Below are 13,775 nucleotides of genomic sequence, written 5' to 3'. Positions count from 1 at the left end.
ACCCTCCCGAATGGGATAGCGGGGAGTGGGAATTTCCTGGCAGCCTGAGCACTGCATACAATGAATCCTTTCATTCCTCTTCCAGGAACAGGGCGGATGCCAGACCAGTTCGTGACCTTGAACATGAAGCATGGAGTAGAAGCAAAGAACTACGAGGAGGTACATCCCTGCTTTTGCTGTTTGTGCCTGTAATTTTCTTCCTTTCACTCATCCGGCTGTGCGTGGCCTTAGGATTCATGGTGTGTTTTTGCTTTCTCTGCCAGTTTGCCTGCCTGCTTCATAGGGCAGGCCTCTCTTTTAGTGGTGTTATTAAATATTGCTGGATTCTTTGTGGGAAGGAGGTGGGAAGAATCTCTTGCATTGTAATGAGTTTCCTAGCTATGACAAATCCAAAGATCTGTCAGAAGGTATGTCTACTAAAATAGTGATACATGTATTTAATGACATGACTTCAAACATTAGGCAGATCTTTAAAGCAATAGACTTCAAGCTTAGGAATAAATTCTTTGGTTCTTGTTTATTCAAGGCTGTGATACTAAACAGAGGCCCGTTACAGACTGCCAAAATAAAGCTGCTTCGGGTTTCTTTGGAGGTATGCTATTTAAATGATGCATGGGTCTTAAGAGTCTGGAGGTTGCGCCAAAGCCACACTCCATTCCTAAGCACTGGAGTGCAGCTTTTGTACAGCTTCCGGATTCTTAGGATGCATGCATCATTTAAACAGCACACCACCAAAGAGACCTGAAGCAGCTTTATTTTGGCAGTCTGTAACAGGCCATAGTTACCATGAGATAAATCCAATTTTAATCCCATTTAGAGTAGATCTATATGTAAGTGTCATTGATTCCAGTGAACCTTACTGTAAGTAAGACTAAAATTGGTCCCATGTTTTCTGGCCTCCTAGGCTGTTTTCAGCTCAGAAGAGGCTTTTTTTAAAACAGAAAGTAAATTGGAAGTAGTAAAAAAGCAGTTGTAAGAAATAAATTCCTGAACATAAATTGGCCCAGGAGGACTAAAATCATGGAGAAATCTCCCCCACACCCCTAGAGACATTTGGGAGCAAAACATTTTATTCATTTGTCCACTCCTGTCATATTGTATATTGAGATAGTATATTGAAACATTACTGCCTCTGATTGTGGAAATACATACTACATGGCTATCATGACTGATAGTCATTTATTAGTATTCCCAGGCAAAGATAGATGGGATTACAGCTTTAGGGTGTGTCTGCCCTCTTGTACCTCTCTCTAGTTAGTATGTTTTAAGATTGGAGAAAGAAATAAAACAAAAGTATCTTCTGCAATCTGACCCCTTGATTACAGTACTTTGAATGTAATGGGTCTTTGATTTATTTTTAGCTATCTTTAGTTCAAAGATTCTAAGGTAACAAGTACTCAGAAATACCTTTGCCTGAATCCTTGGAGTAGGTGATGTGGACAAGGAGAAATCAGTGGCCTAAGACAGCCTCATATAAGTGCGCCCGCGCCATACGCGGGCACGCCATACGCAGCCTTGAGCATACGCGCTCAAGCCGCGGGGCGCGCACGGGGTGGAAGGGGCGCGCGTCCCATTCAATTGAATGGGTGCGCGCACCCGTTGCGCCCTGTGTGCGCCCGCGCCGCCGCGCACGAGCCCCATTGTTTCCAATGGGGCTCGAGCATAGGCGGAATTCGCCTTACACGGAGGGATCCGGAACGGATCCCCCGCGTAAGGCGAGGACGGACTGTAATGCAAACCAGAGTAACTGTTATATGTTCAAAATAAATGTGTGATCTTTGCCTGTGACTTTTCTCCCTTTATTGTACATTTTAACAATCATAAGTCCTTTGTCCTAAATTCAGCCCCTTTTCCTGCACAAACTATGGGGTCATGCAGCCTGGCAGTTTCGAGCAGCCTCTGACTGCTCCAGTTCCAGCCAGCCCCCAATTGGCGCAGGACTATGGCAGCCACATGGGCCTGGTCACAATCTAGCCTGCCTCCACAGTTTCCAGTCCAGCCATTGGTAGGAGAGGCTTTTTGCCGCCCACTCTTCTAGGTTATAATGCTCTCTGCATGGCTTCCAGCTGCTTTCAGGGCTTGTGTCATCTGAAAGCCGCGCCCCCAAAGCAGCCAGAAGCTGCTTTTTCCTGCCCGTCTATTTTGGGCTTGAATAGGAGTAAGATATAGGTCTGAATGAAACATGGGCTTCATTCATCAATTTCTTCCAGTATACATGTTATAAAGAATGTTGTTGTCTTGTAATAATACACAGTCCAAATTCATTTTGCTGTGACTATTTTTGTTAGGTAGCCACAGTAGCTTCAAAAACAGAATAGTCACACAGACAATGATTGTGAAGATCTTTTAGCACTGGTTCTTGATTTATTCATAATTTTCTTATCATATACACATACACAACACACACACATGCATACACTATGTGCTAGAATGAGTTCTTTAGTAGTACTCATATAGGATAATTAACAGCATCAATGCCATATAATGCCTTTAAGTATTGCATACATATTTAGTATAAAAGAGTGGTTGAGACAAAGGGCTCTATAACTACAGCTGAACCATTTGGAAATAATTATTGTTACAGGTTATATTGATGCTCACTCACAGATGATTTCCAAAAGGAGTTTAACAAATTTATTTACAGTAAATCTATCAGTGGCTATTTCCTTTTGTTGTTGTGTGCCTTCAAATCGTTTCCGACCTAATGAGATCCTATCATGAGGTTTACCGGGGCTGAGAGTGTCACCCAATGGGTTTCCATGGCCAAGTAGGGAATGGAACCCTAGTCTCCCAGGTCATAATCCAACACTGTTTACTATTATAGATAAATAAAACTCCCCATCTTCAGAGGCCATATACTTGAGGAAGGATTGCTATCAAATGTGGCTCACATATTTGGTAGAACTCAACAAAATGGATATGCCTTAGGGGTGAAACAGGTCACCCCTTTGGAGTGGCTTCCCACCGCCCCTTTCCTCACCGGATCGAGGCCACAGCAACTACATGCCAGGCCCCAATCCTGCCTTTTCCTGGTGCAAAAAGAGGTTGCAAAAAGCCGCTTCTTTTCATGCCAGGGAAAAGGTGCCTTTGCCACCACCGCCACACTTTCCAGCACTCCTTTTGGTGTGTGTCACCTGGATGCAGCGCCAAAGGAGTGCCATGACACCGTGCAGTCAGGCACATGGCATTTAATGGGATCACCTTGTCAGATGACTTTAAGGCACATAAACACACTGTGTTCTCAATTGCTGAGGTTTTATTGCCCCCTTGTGGCCTTGCAGCAAAGACTGATTGTTGCAATTCTTGTATATTTCATTGTCCACTACATTATGAGTACTGTTCAACATATCCTGCCTAATGTAAGCCCTGTTGTTTTCAGTGGTGCCTACTATTAGGTATTGTGTATTGAGAAGTGCCTTTAAACCAACTTGCAGTTTGAAGTTGGAGAGTCTAAATCCATGAACTGTCTTCTAGTGCTCCTCAAATAATGCTGCTTCTCTCTTGAGAGTTTTCTGGCCTATGACATTTGTCCTCTGTATGATAGACTAATACACTTAATGTTAACTTACTGTTTTTATTTTCTTAAAGATTATAGGAAGGTTAATTTGAAATAAGTGATTAGAACCCACCAGGTTTCTCCAAATTGGAAAGTGAATACAATGCATTCAAAAGCTACAGTTCACAAGAGAAGAAAAAATCCATATCATGATGGCAATCTGAAACAAATTACTTTTGTTTTAATTGACAAAGGGGGGAAGTAGAGATATTTTGCCCTTCTCCTTGTATGGTGTTATTGTATGCAGCTCAGGACAATGGAGCCGGAAATCACTGCATCCCATCCATGTGAATCATCATAGTGCCTTTGCACTCATTGGTCAGACACCTGTGGGATGGGACCAAGTTGATTGAATTGTTGGGTAGGGTACTTCCTGTACTGGGGTAACTTGGAGGAATAAATGCTAAAATATCACAGTGCTATTCTGTGCATGTTTATTCAGAAATGAGTTCCATTGTGTTCAGTTGCTCTTACTCATTAATAAATATATTTCAGATTGTAGCCTTAGAAACTTAGCCTTAGTTTGGAAATAAATAGAAGTCCTATGTAACCCAAGACCTGCCATTAATTGTCAACTCTAACATAGGATCCACTTGTTAATTATTTGTAATGTGTATCCATTTTATTCATTCTCTAGTGGCAGATGAGATTTACCAGTGGATTATACCTTATTTTTGACAAGTGTAGCAAAGCTGCATCTGTCAAAATTTCTTATTTTATACATCGTTACAGTTTTCTATTCTCTTGTTTGCTTTCTTTCTCTTTCACACAGACACATTATATACTAAACAAATACGTTCTATGCAGGTTGCTTGCCCTTGTGTTGAATCTTTGAGCTGGTAGAATGCAGCAATTTTTTTCTTCAGACTTTATTACTTTGTTACTCAATTTATTGTAACAAAATAATGTGGATGTTTAGTTAAGGCAGATACCCAATTTAAAAGAGTTGAGGGTGAAATCCTGTATCCATATACCTGGCTGGGAATGTGCCCCATTGAACTCAGTGGGACCTTTGAGTTAGACATCAATAAGATTATGCTGTAAAATAAGCATCTTTCTTTGTTAAAATATGAGTTCTGGTTGATTGACTAGAACTACAGTTGTCCCTCTATATCCATAGACTCAACCATTGATGGTTTTAATTTTTTAAAATAAATAAATTCTGTAAAGGAAACCTTGCATTTTATCATTTTTTATAAGAGACACCATTGTATTTAACAGGACTTGAGCATCCACAGATTTTGGTATCCATGGGAAGTCCTGGAACCAAACCCTAACTGCTATTAAGGGCCCACTGTATATAAAATCATTTGAAAAGACTTCTAAGACCAGCAGCCATTTTTTTCTTTTTAAATTATGATGTGCATGTAAGAACAAATATGTCTGTTAAATTTTAAAGCATTTGCTACCCTTTAAATTACAGGCATCTTCTTGATTAACTTTGACTGATTAAACACTGCACTCCTAAATTAAAAGACCTAAAAGGAAACTATCCCTGACTTGCATCACACAATGCTGCCTAGGCTTGTCAAGATGTTGAGCAGTTTACAACAGTAGATAGTTGGCTGGTCCTGCTGTAGACTAGCCACAGTAAGGTGCAGTCCACTGACTACTGCACTTGTGTTCGTACAGAGCTTCATGCTACAGTATATAGGAGGGTATGTGACCCAAGCCAAGTGGAAATCGTTTTGTAAATATCCAGTTGAACTCTGCTTGGTGTCAAAATGAGAGTGTTGGCTCAGTTACCTTAGCAATGGGGTGCCACATCATTTCCATCCATTCATACTGGAGAGACATTATTGGTTTCTTTTGCTTTCAGTTGATGTCATAAAGCCAAATCTGATTAGCTTGGTAGTACTGTGGCATCATTACCTCCCTGAAATGATTGGGACTGGATTGATCATATTATGAAAGAGAATTAAAATGGCAAGTGAAGCAACTGAGAGAGAATTTCCCTTCCAAATATTTTGTGTTCCTCCAAAATCCTCCTTCTGAAAATAGCGGAAATAAGGAAGTGAAAGTGTCACTTAAAGAATTTAAGTCCTGTGTTATCTACAGTCAGCCCTTCTTATACACAGATTTTTTTGTACACAGATTCAAGCATACACGGTTTGAAAATGTTCCAAAAAAGTATAAATTTACCTTGATTTTCCATTTTTTATTAGGGACACCATTTTGCTATGTTATTATATTTAATGGGACTTGAGCATACACGGATTTTGTTATACACGGGGGATCTTGGAACCAAACCCCAGCGTATAACAAGGGTCCACTGTACTTTCATTGTTTATAGTAACTGTAAGAACATACAGGACAAAAGAATGATGAGATGGCCCTATAGATAAGTAGTAGAGCAGAAAATTTGTACAGTGGGTCCTTGTTATACGCAGGGGATCTGTTCCGGACCCCCCCACGTATAACAAAATCCGTGTATGCTCAAGTCCCATTTGTCCCAATGGCGGCGCGCGTGCACGCGCGCCGCCATTGGGACAAAAGTTCCTTCTCCCTCCCCTCCCTCGCTTCCCTCCTCCCTTCCCTCCCTCCCTCCCTCCCTTCCCTTACCCTTACTTACCTTCTCGGCGCAGCGGCTTGGCCTCCGCCGCTGCGGGGGAAGCCGGGTGGCAGCGGAGGCCAAGCCTCGGCTTCCTTGCCGCCGCCATGCAAGGGCGCGGCTCTTGCCCCCCAACAGCACCGCCACTGGGCCTTTGCCACAGCGGCAACGAGGGAGGAGGGCTGCTGCGCCGGAGGCCTTTAAGGCCTCCCGCGCCGGCATCCGGCCTCCTCCAGGCTGCCGCCGCTGCGGAAGGGGCGGGTGTCGGTGCTGGAGGCCAAGAGGCCCTAGCACCGATACCTGGCCCTTCCGTGGCCGCGGAGGCCTGGAGGAGGCCGGGTGTCGGTGCTGGAGGCCTCACAGGCCTCTCCTGCTGCTGCCCTCTGTGCCTCCTCTTCCTCACCTCCGCGCCCAAAAAAGGCACGGAGGTGGGGAAAAGAAGGCGCGGAGGGCAGCAGCGCCGGAGGCCTGCGAGGCCTGCAGCACCCACACCCGGCCTCCTCCAGGCCTCCGCGGAAGGGGCGGGTATCGGTGCTGGGGCCTCTTGGCCTCCAGCACCCACACCTGCCCCTTCCGCGGCGCTGAGGAGGCCGGGTGTCGGTGCTGGAGGCCTTGAAGGCCTCTGGCGCTGATGCCCTCCGCGCCTCCTCTTCCCCACCTCCGCGCCTTTTTTTGGAAGAGGAGGCGCGGAGGGCAGCAGCGCCAGAGGCCTTCAAGGCCTCCAGCGCCGGCACCCGGCCTCCTCCAGGCCCCCGCGGCCAAGGAACGGGCGGGTGTCAGTGCTGGGGCCTCTTGGCCTCCAGCACCGACACCCGCCCCTTCCTCAGTGGCGGCGGCCTGGAGGAGGCTGGATGGTGGCGCGGGAGGCCTTAAAGGCCTCCGGCGTGGCAGCCCTCCCTCGCCGCCGTTGTGGCAAAGGCCCAGTGGCGGTGCTGTTGCGGGCCAAGAGGCCTCCAGCACCGCCATCGCGCCCTTGCACGGCGGCAGCAAGGAAGCCGAGGCTTGGCCTCCGCCGCCGCTGCTGCCACCCGGCTTCCCCCGCAGCGGTGGCGGCGGAGGCCAAGCCGTTGCGCCGAGAAGGTAAGTAAGGGGAAGAGAAGGGAAGGGAGGCGAGGAGGGAAGCGAGGGAGGAGAAGGAAATTGTCCCCAATGGCGGCACGCGTGCACGCGCGCTCAAATCCGCGGATGGCAAATCTGCGTATAAGGAGGGCCGACTGTATGCAGGGAAACCCAGTTTTACTTCCTGAGATGTGTTTATGTGCCTTCAGGTCACTTGAAGACAAAACACCAGAAACCATTCCAGTGTATAACTGATGATGAATATGAGGGCTAAACCCCAGTAAGAATTAATGTGATATATATGTATATTACACTATATTGTATAATTATGTACAACACATAACTTCTCTGCAGTGTACAAGTTATAACAACACTATCCAGGTAAATAGAATATATAGGAATATCCAGGCAAAGAGACATACTGTACATTATAAAAAGATGTAATTTAGAAGCAGATAAATACGAAGCAGAAGCAGACACATTATTGTCTGTAAACAATACAAAAACAGTACCTGAAAAAGGACATTCAAAGAAGTAGACACATTATTGTCTATTGTTGTTATTCTCTATTAGCAACACAAAAACAGTCCCTGATATTTACAATTACTTTATATGTACCAACAAGGAATTGCAATAAAAAACAGACAAACCATGAATTTTTAGGAGCTACTAGAGAGTCATGGACTACAAACTTATTAGTAGCTGCAGACAATAAAGCACAGTGAAATTCACTGGACTGTAATATCCAGGTTAAAAGATATAAATTACAAGCAGATAAATTACAATGAGAAGCAGATATAGCCTTCCACCAGATAACTTGTAAAGGTCGTTTGGACAAAACTTTCTTTGGTCATCACAATTTCAGCATCATGTCAACCATTTCTATAATTATTAAGCTAATTCTTATTGGGGGTTAGCCCTCATATTCATCATCAAACCCAATAAATTTCACAGGGTTTCATAGGCAAGGAATACTCACATGTGGTTTTGCTAGTTCCTACCTCTGAAATATAGCCTCTAGCACCTGGATGATAGTGACAATATATTCAGTGGGAAAAATAAGCTCATTACGTTTTGGAATCAGAATTCTGCTCTTAAGTGGTGGGGAAACAGTCTAGTTTTAAAATTCTGCCAAACCTAAAAATTAAACTCAAATGAATTCAGAAATCTTTAGAAATTAGAAAGAAATATTTGTGGTATAACTGTGGAAAGATGTGCAGTAATTCTGCCAGCTGCAATATATGCTGTTTACCCAACTCTGCTGAATAGTTCCACAATAAAAGAAACATTTTAGTAGGAATAAAGCTTAAAATGTCTTCTTGTGGCAATACTTCCATAGTGGATCATTAGCCCATAGAAGACTCTTTCCATAACAGTCAAAAGTTTCAGCATTTAAGACGAAACTTAGATGGGAAGGACATTAGTAATAAAATCTGCCCTTCGTATCCATGGGGGATCCATTCCAGATCTCCCCACAGATAAGGAAAAATGTGGGACCTTGAGTCCTGTTGCCCTTAATGTCCGGCGCAACACACACATGGTCGCTAGTGCAGATGCATGCATGTGCATCCATTGAAAGCAACGGGGCTTGCCTTCTGTGGATGGTAAGCTTGTGGATATTGAGAGTCTGTTGTATATTTGTATTATGTTAGGTATGTATACATTGTGTTAGGTATGCATTGTGTTATGTCATCCCTGTGTCATATATGTGTGCAGGATAAAGAGAACTGGCAATATCATGGATTTTCATATTTAGTACTTTATGGATCAGTGACTTGCATCTCTTCCTTGATCAGATTGCTAAAGTGGAGAAGCTGAAGCCATTGGAGCTGGAACTGCGAAGACTAGAAGATCTTTCAGAGTCTATTGTCAATGACTTTGCCTACATGAAGAAACGAGAGGAAGAGATGCGAGATACCAATGGTAAGTAACTGTGTATTGCCAAGATATATTGTCATAATGTGTAATTGGTGCCTGGCTGGTAGTTTAAATTTTCAAGCTGCCCAGTTCATCTGTTTGTAGACAAATGATACAAACATAGAGTTTCTATCATGATTATTAAATATTCCATCATAGTAAATAGGTTGTTATAAGATGGCTTAGTACTGTATTGTCAGTAATGGAGGAGTAGTGAACATTGCCAGATCCCTACTGATCTTGGAATTAAGCAGGGTCAGCTCTGGTTAGTACTGAATGGGAGACCACCAACAAATGCCAGGTGATATAGGCTATATTTCCAAGGATGGAACCGGCAAAAACAAGTTGTGTGTATTTTTTGCCATAAAAACCTTATAAAATTCATGGGATCGCCATAAGTCGACAAATGACTTGAAGGGCACACTCATATCCAAAATGGACATTTAAGGTTCCGGATATTGTTGGACAGCATTTCCATTTATCCCTCACCATTGTATATCCTAACTAGGACTCATGGGCATTACTGGCTAACAACATCTGGAGGGCCATACATCCTCTGTTTCTACAGTAAGCCTTTTGTGATCTGCCCACTGCAAATCAATTCTTTACCTCCACGCTTGCATTAGTTTTACTGTTTTCTTTTTATCCACACAATTCCATATTCATATCGACCTCTAAGTGAATGTAATTTCGGTGTTTTGTATAGTATAGACAAAACAGTCTTACATGAAATGGAAATGTCTCTTTGTGTATAAAATATATTCTGTCGTATGTATGAGGATCCAAGTAGATGTTCAAGACATCATAGAAGCTCCCTCTTTGAACACTGGAGCTCTTTGTTGATACTGCCTGCATCATTTTTAAAGAGAAGTAAGTGTTAATGTCTTTTATGAGTCCTGTTTGGATTGAGCCCACAGAAAGCTGTGTTACCTTGCATCTCAACCGTTTTGGTGCTTATTTTTATATTTTCAAGTGAAGAGATACTAGACTGTTTTTGAGGTTAAAATCATTAAGGGCTGTGGAGCACCATGGCATTATTCTGAATGATATGCTTTGTTTCTTTCAGAGTCTACCAACATTCGGGTACTATACTTCAGCATTTTCTCCATGTTTTGTCTAATTGGACTGGCTACCTGGCAGGTCTTCTATCTGCGTCATTTCTTCAAAGCCAAGAAGCTTATCGAATAGCAGGAGGAGCAATTTTTCTGTTTTTGGACCCCAACAGAGCAAAGCAGAGACCTGACAGTGGTTGTTTAGAGATAAGTTGGAGTTGACTTGCCAAACAGACCTATTTCTGCATTTGGCCCCCAAAGGGAGGGATGGCAATGCTGGCACCCCCCCAAAAAGTGAGGAGGCTCCTGAACTATTTTTGGATAAAGTTTGGAGGGGCTGGAGTTGTGATTTGGGGGGACTCTTGAATAGAGTGAAATAAAAGTGCAGTTGGATTTTGCGCTGTGTTTTTCCTCCTCTCCTTTACAGATAAGGCTAGGTAACTTCTTTTTGTATGTCAAGAAACTGATTCTTGTGCCAGATGAATTTGTAAAACTTGAAGCTGTCTACTTGTTACCACCCTGCATTTTGTGAGAGGATAGCTCAGAGGTGTTTGATGACAGTTCTCCCAGAAGCAGGTCTTACCGCAAAACTATCAGTAGCTGTATCTGAAGAATGGGAAACAAATGGCCTGTAGTACTTATCTGTCAAAATATTTGCCATTTCTGTTAGTAGAAACAGGAAAGACATAAAGAAATTAAATGAACCATATTACACAGGTTACAAAAGAAGAGCTGTTGTGAAGACTCTTCAGGCTGTTGCTCTCATCCTGTCCTTTTTTCTGAGATGATATTTCCTCTGGTTCTAAAATGATACACTTGTTGAGAATACTTTGAATGCTGTGCAAGGCCATTAAATCATAAGAAATACTTGCCAGGTGCATGCTTGAAATACATGCTCAGGTTAATTCCTCTGTGAGGAAAATTCTGTCTCTTCTCCCTTTCTCAATCCACCATCGGTGTAAAAACCTTTAATCTGCCAAAGAGAAAAGTGAAGCTGTTTACCTGGTCGGTGCCAGACCTGCATAGCCAGAAACTTGTAGCCCTACATTTACACAAACACTAATATTTTATTACCTAATGGCAGTGACATGAGCCAGTGGGAGGGAATTTAATGTAGCTGTAGTTGTGTGTCAGGGTTTTTTATCATGTAAAATGTTTTAATGCATATTAAATATTTAGAGTTACAACACTGCTAAAACATGCAGAAGTTATCAGTCTCTCCACACCCCTCTATCTCACTGTCCCTGTCTTTCAGTTCCTAACTATGTCTGTAGAAACATCATGGGAATATATGTGAGCCTTCCGACCTCTCTTACTCTTAAAGGGGCTTTGATGCTGACTCTCCAGCTCTGAGTGGAAGTGTGGAAATGCAGCACACTTATTTCTTTCAGACACCTTCATTCCCTTTTTCTGACTCTGCGAGGAGATAAATTTGCCAGTCACTGCCACTTATTTCTCAACAAATGGGAAAGGCTACTGCTGTGGTCGTTGCTTTTGCCAAGAGACAAAATTACCATCCAAGCTCCTAGAGAGTTTCGCTCAAACCATGAATTGAATAGATTAAAGGACTGCACCAGGCATGATCTTTAAAGGAATGTAAGCTTTATCAATTGGGTTTTCCTAAGGCAGTGAATACTCACAGGTGGTTTGACAGCGCTTTCCTCTTAATGAAGCTTACAGGACCTGGTGTTCTTGCAGTCTCCTTTCCGAGTACTAACCAGATCTGATCCTGCTTAGCTTCTGAGATTAAACAGGATCTATTTCTTTAGTACTTGGAAATGGAACCTGAAGGTGCTCTAGATTCTGTTTAGAGAAAGGCAATGGTAAATGTCCTGTCAATAAATCTTTCCAAGAAAACCCTGTGATAGTTACAAAAAAAATTAGTCAACTTGAAGGTACATAACAGCAACAATAAAGCTTTATTCACCATGCATGTAAGGAAAAGGTTATAGTCATCCCCTTGGAATGTAGGAATCGTACGGTCTCAGAAACTTCCCCTCTTCGGTCTAACATATAGGCAAAAATAATTTGCTAACAATTTTAAAAGTAGATTACTTACTGTGAAAGTACAACAATGTGTCTGATCCAATTAGTCTTGAGTCCTTAAAATATTTATTACAGCCATTTTCTGCTGGTTTACAGCCATCGTCTTAGAAGACTGTTGCTAACAGAGGAATCCTAATCTAGAGAGGGCATGATTTTCTGAAGGTTATCCCTTCCAGCACAAGTTAAAGCAATCCATTTTGGATCCTACTAACATGCTTTGCCTGTTGTAACACTTAAAACCTACTTCCAGACCTGACAGTACAGGGGCTTCCTTGAGAGAATCACTGCACTCAGCTGACTTGGAAGCAACCTGTATCCTTGCACAGGACAGAGACAGATACAAATGTCAAAGGAAGGCACTTTGAGGCTGGAGATGGAGTAGGGTTTTATTTTTTGCTTTATTTTACTGCCTTTATTCCCACTCACTTCATGACCATTTGAGGGGTGACCTGACCTTTTTGTCTTCATAGACTATAACAATTCAAGCACACAGTCAGGATGCAGGCCTGTGACTCTTAAGACAGTACCCTTTTTCCTTGTTCATGATTTGTTATCATCTTTATCTGATGAAGAAGCCAGTGAGCTTTTTTTAAAAATATGGTGTGATTAATTTTGTGCGCAATGGTTTCCCCAATAAAAGTATCACAATGTGTGTTTTTGTATTTCGTTTTATGGGCTACACAACTTCTGCATTTTTTTAAATAGAAGTATAATATTGGAAGAGACCACATGGCCCATGCATTCCAACCCCCTGCCATGCCGAAATACATAAAGTACTCATAACAAATGGCAATCCAGCCTCTATTATCCTCAAAAAAAGGAGACTCCACCATAGTCTGAGGCAGTATATTACACTTATAATTGTCTTCTGCTTCTGTCATTCCAAACAAAGGATAATAAAAACCAGTTCACATTGTTAATTTAAAGATGGCTCAGTGCATCTGACTGGCAAATTCCCCTGGGCCAGTGACTTCATGGGCATTGACTCCCCCTTTCTTAGCAATGAGTTGGTGTATGTTTGTACCACAGGACAGTGGCCATTGTTTAAACTACTAAATACCATTATAATTGGTCTTTCTCTTTTTCTTTGGTAAAAATAAAAGGGAAGTATAACACATCAATAATTATTACTATACACCTGCTTCACTTGCAGGATGAAGGTGGGTAGTGCAAGATGGAAAGTTTAGTTAGGTGCATGCACCAAGCTGACAGGGCTTACTAAGTAGGCAGGCCATGGCTTCTTGACTGATATTACTGTCATTCATGTAAAAGAAGCCTGTAAATGGACTGTTCTCAGAAGGGCTTCAGGACACTTAAAATAGTTCTAAAACAGGAATGCCTGGGCTGTGCTTGAGTATCATTGATACTAGAAATATTAAGATTTTGTTCAAAGCTAGTTGGTTATAATAAACTAGAATAGCTATTCCTACAAGTTTCCACACCAAGAAGTCATGACAACTTGGTAAGGTCCCAGTTCTCAACAATGTCTTGCCACTCATCCAGGCAAAGGAGGAAGGGAACTGTGTTAGGAAGGATGTGCCGCTATGTTTGTGATTTCAACCAAACCCAAAGCAGGGGCTTCACAGAGAGACTA

The 13,775-nt window shown here is 42.5% G+C and overlaps 1 protein-coding gene across 1 annotated transcript in view; it reads left to right on the top strand.

Annotated features, from left to right (window-relative positions):
- The window catches only part of TMED10 (transmembrane p24 trafficking protein 10), a 29,155-nt gene extending 16,322 nt beyond the window's left edge, over positions 1-12,833 (top strand). Inside the window, exons 3-5 of the mRNA XM_089522238.1 lie at positions 86-159; positions 8,963-9,089; positions 10,150-12,833. Coding sequence (XP_089378364.1) covers positions 86-159; positions 8,963-9,089; positions 10,150-10,271 — 323 coding nt within the window. The 3' untranslated portion in view covers positions 10,272-12,833. The remainder of the gene's footprint in view (positions 1-85; positions 160-8,962; positions 9,090-10,149) is intronic.
- Positions 12,834-13,775: the final 942 nt, after the last annotated feature.

The sequence above is a fragment of the Sceloporus occidentalis genome, unplaced genomic scaffold, assembly GCF_023333645.1.
Source record: "Sceloporus occidentalis isolate IW3139 unplaced genomic scaffold, rSceOcc1.0.p SCAF_4, whole genome shotgun sequence".
NCBI lineage: Eukaryota > Metazoa > Chordata > Lepidosauria > Squamata > Phrynosomatidae > Sceloporus > Sceloporus occidentalis.
This window is presented reverse-complemented; position numbering and strand designations above follow the sequence as displayed.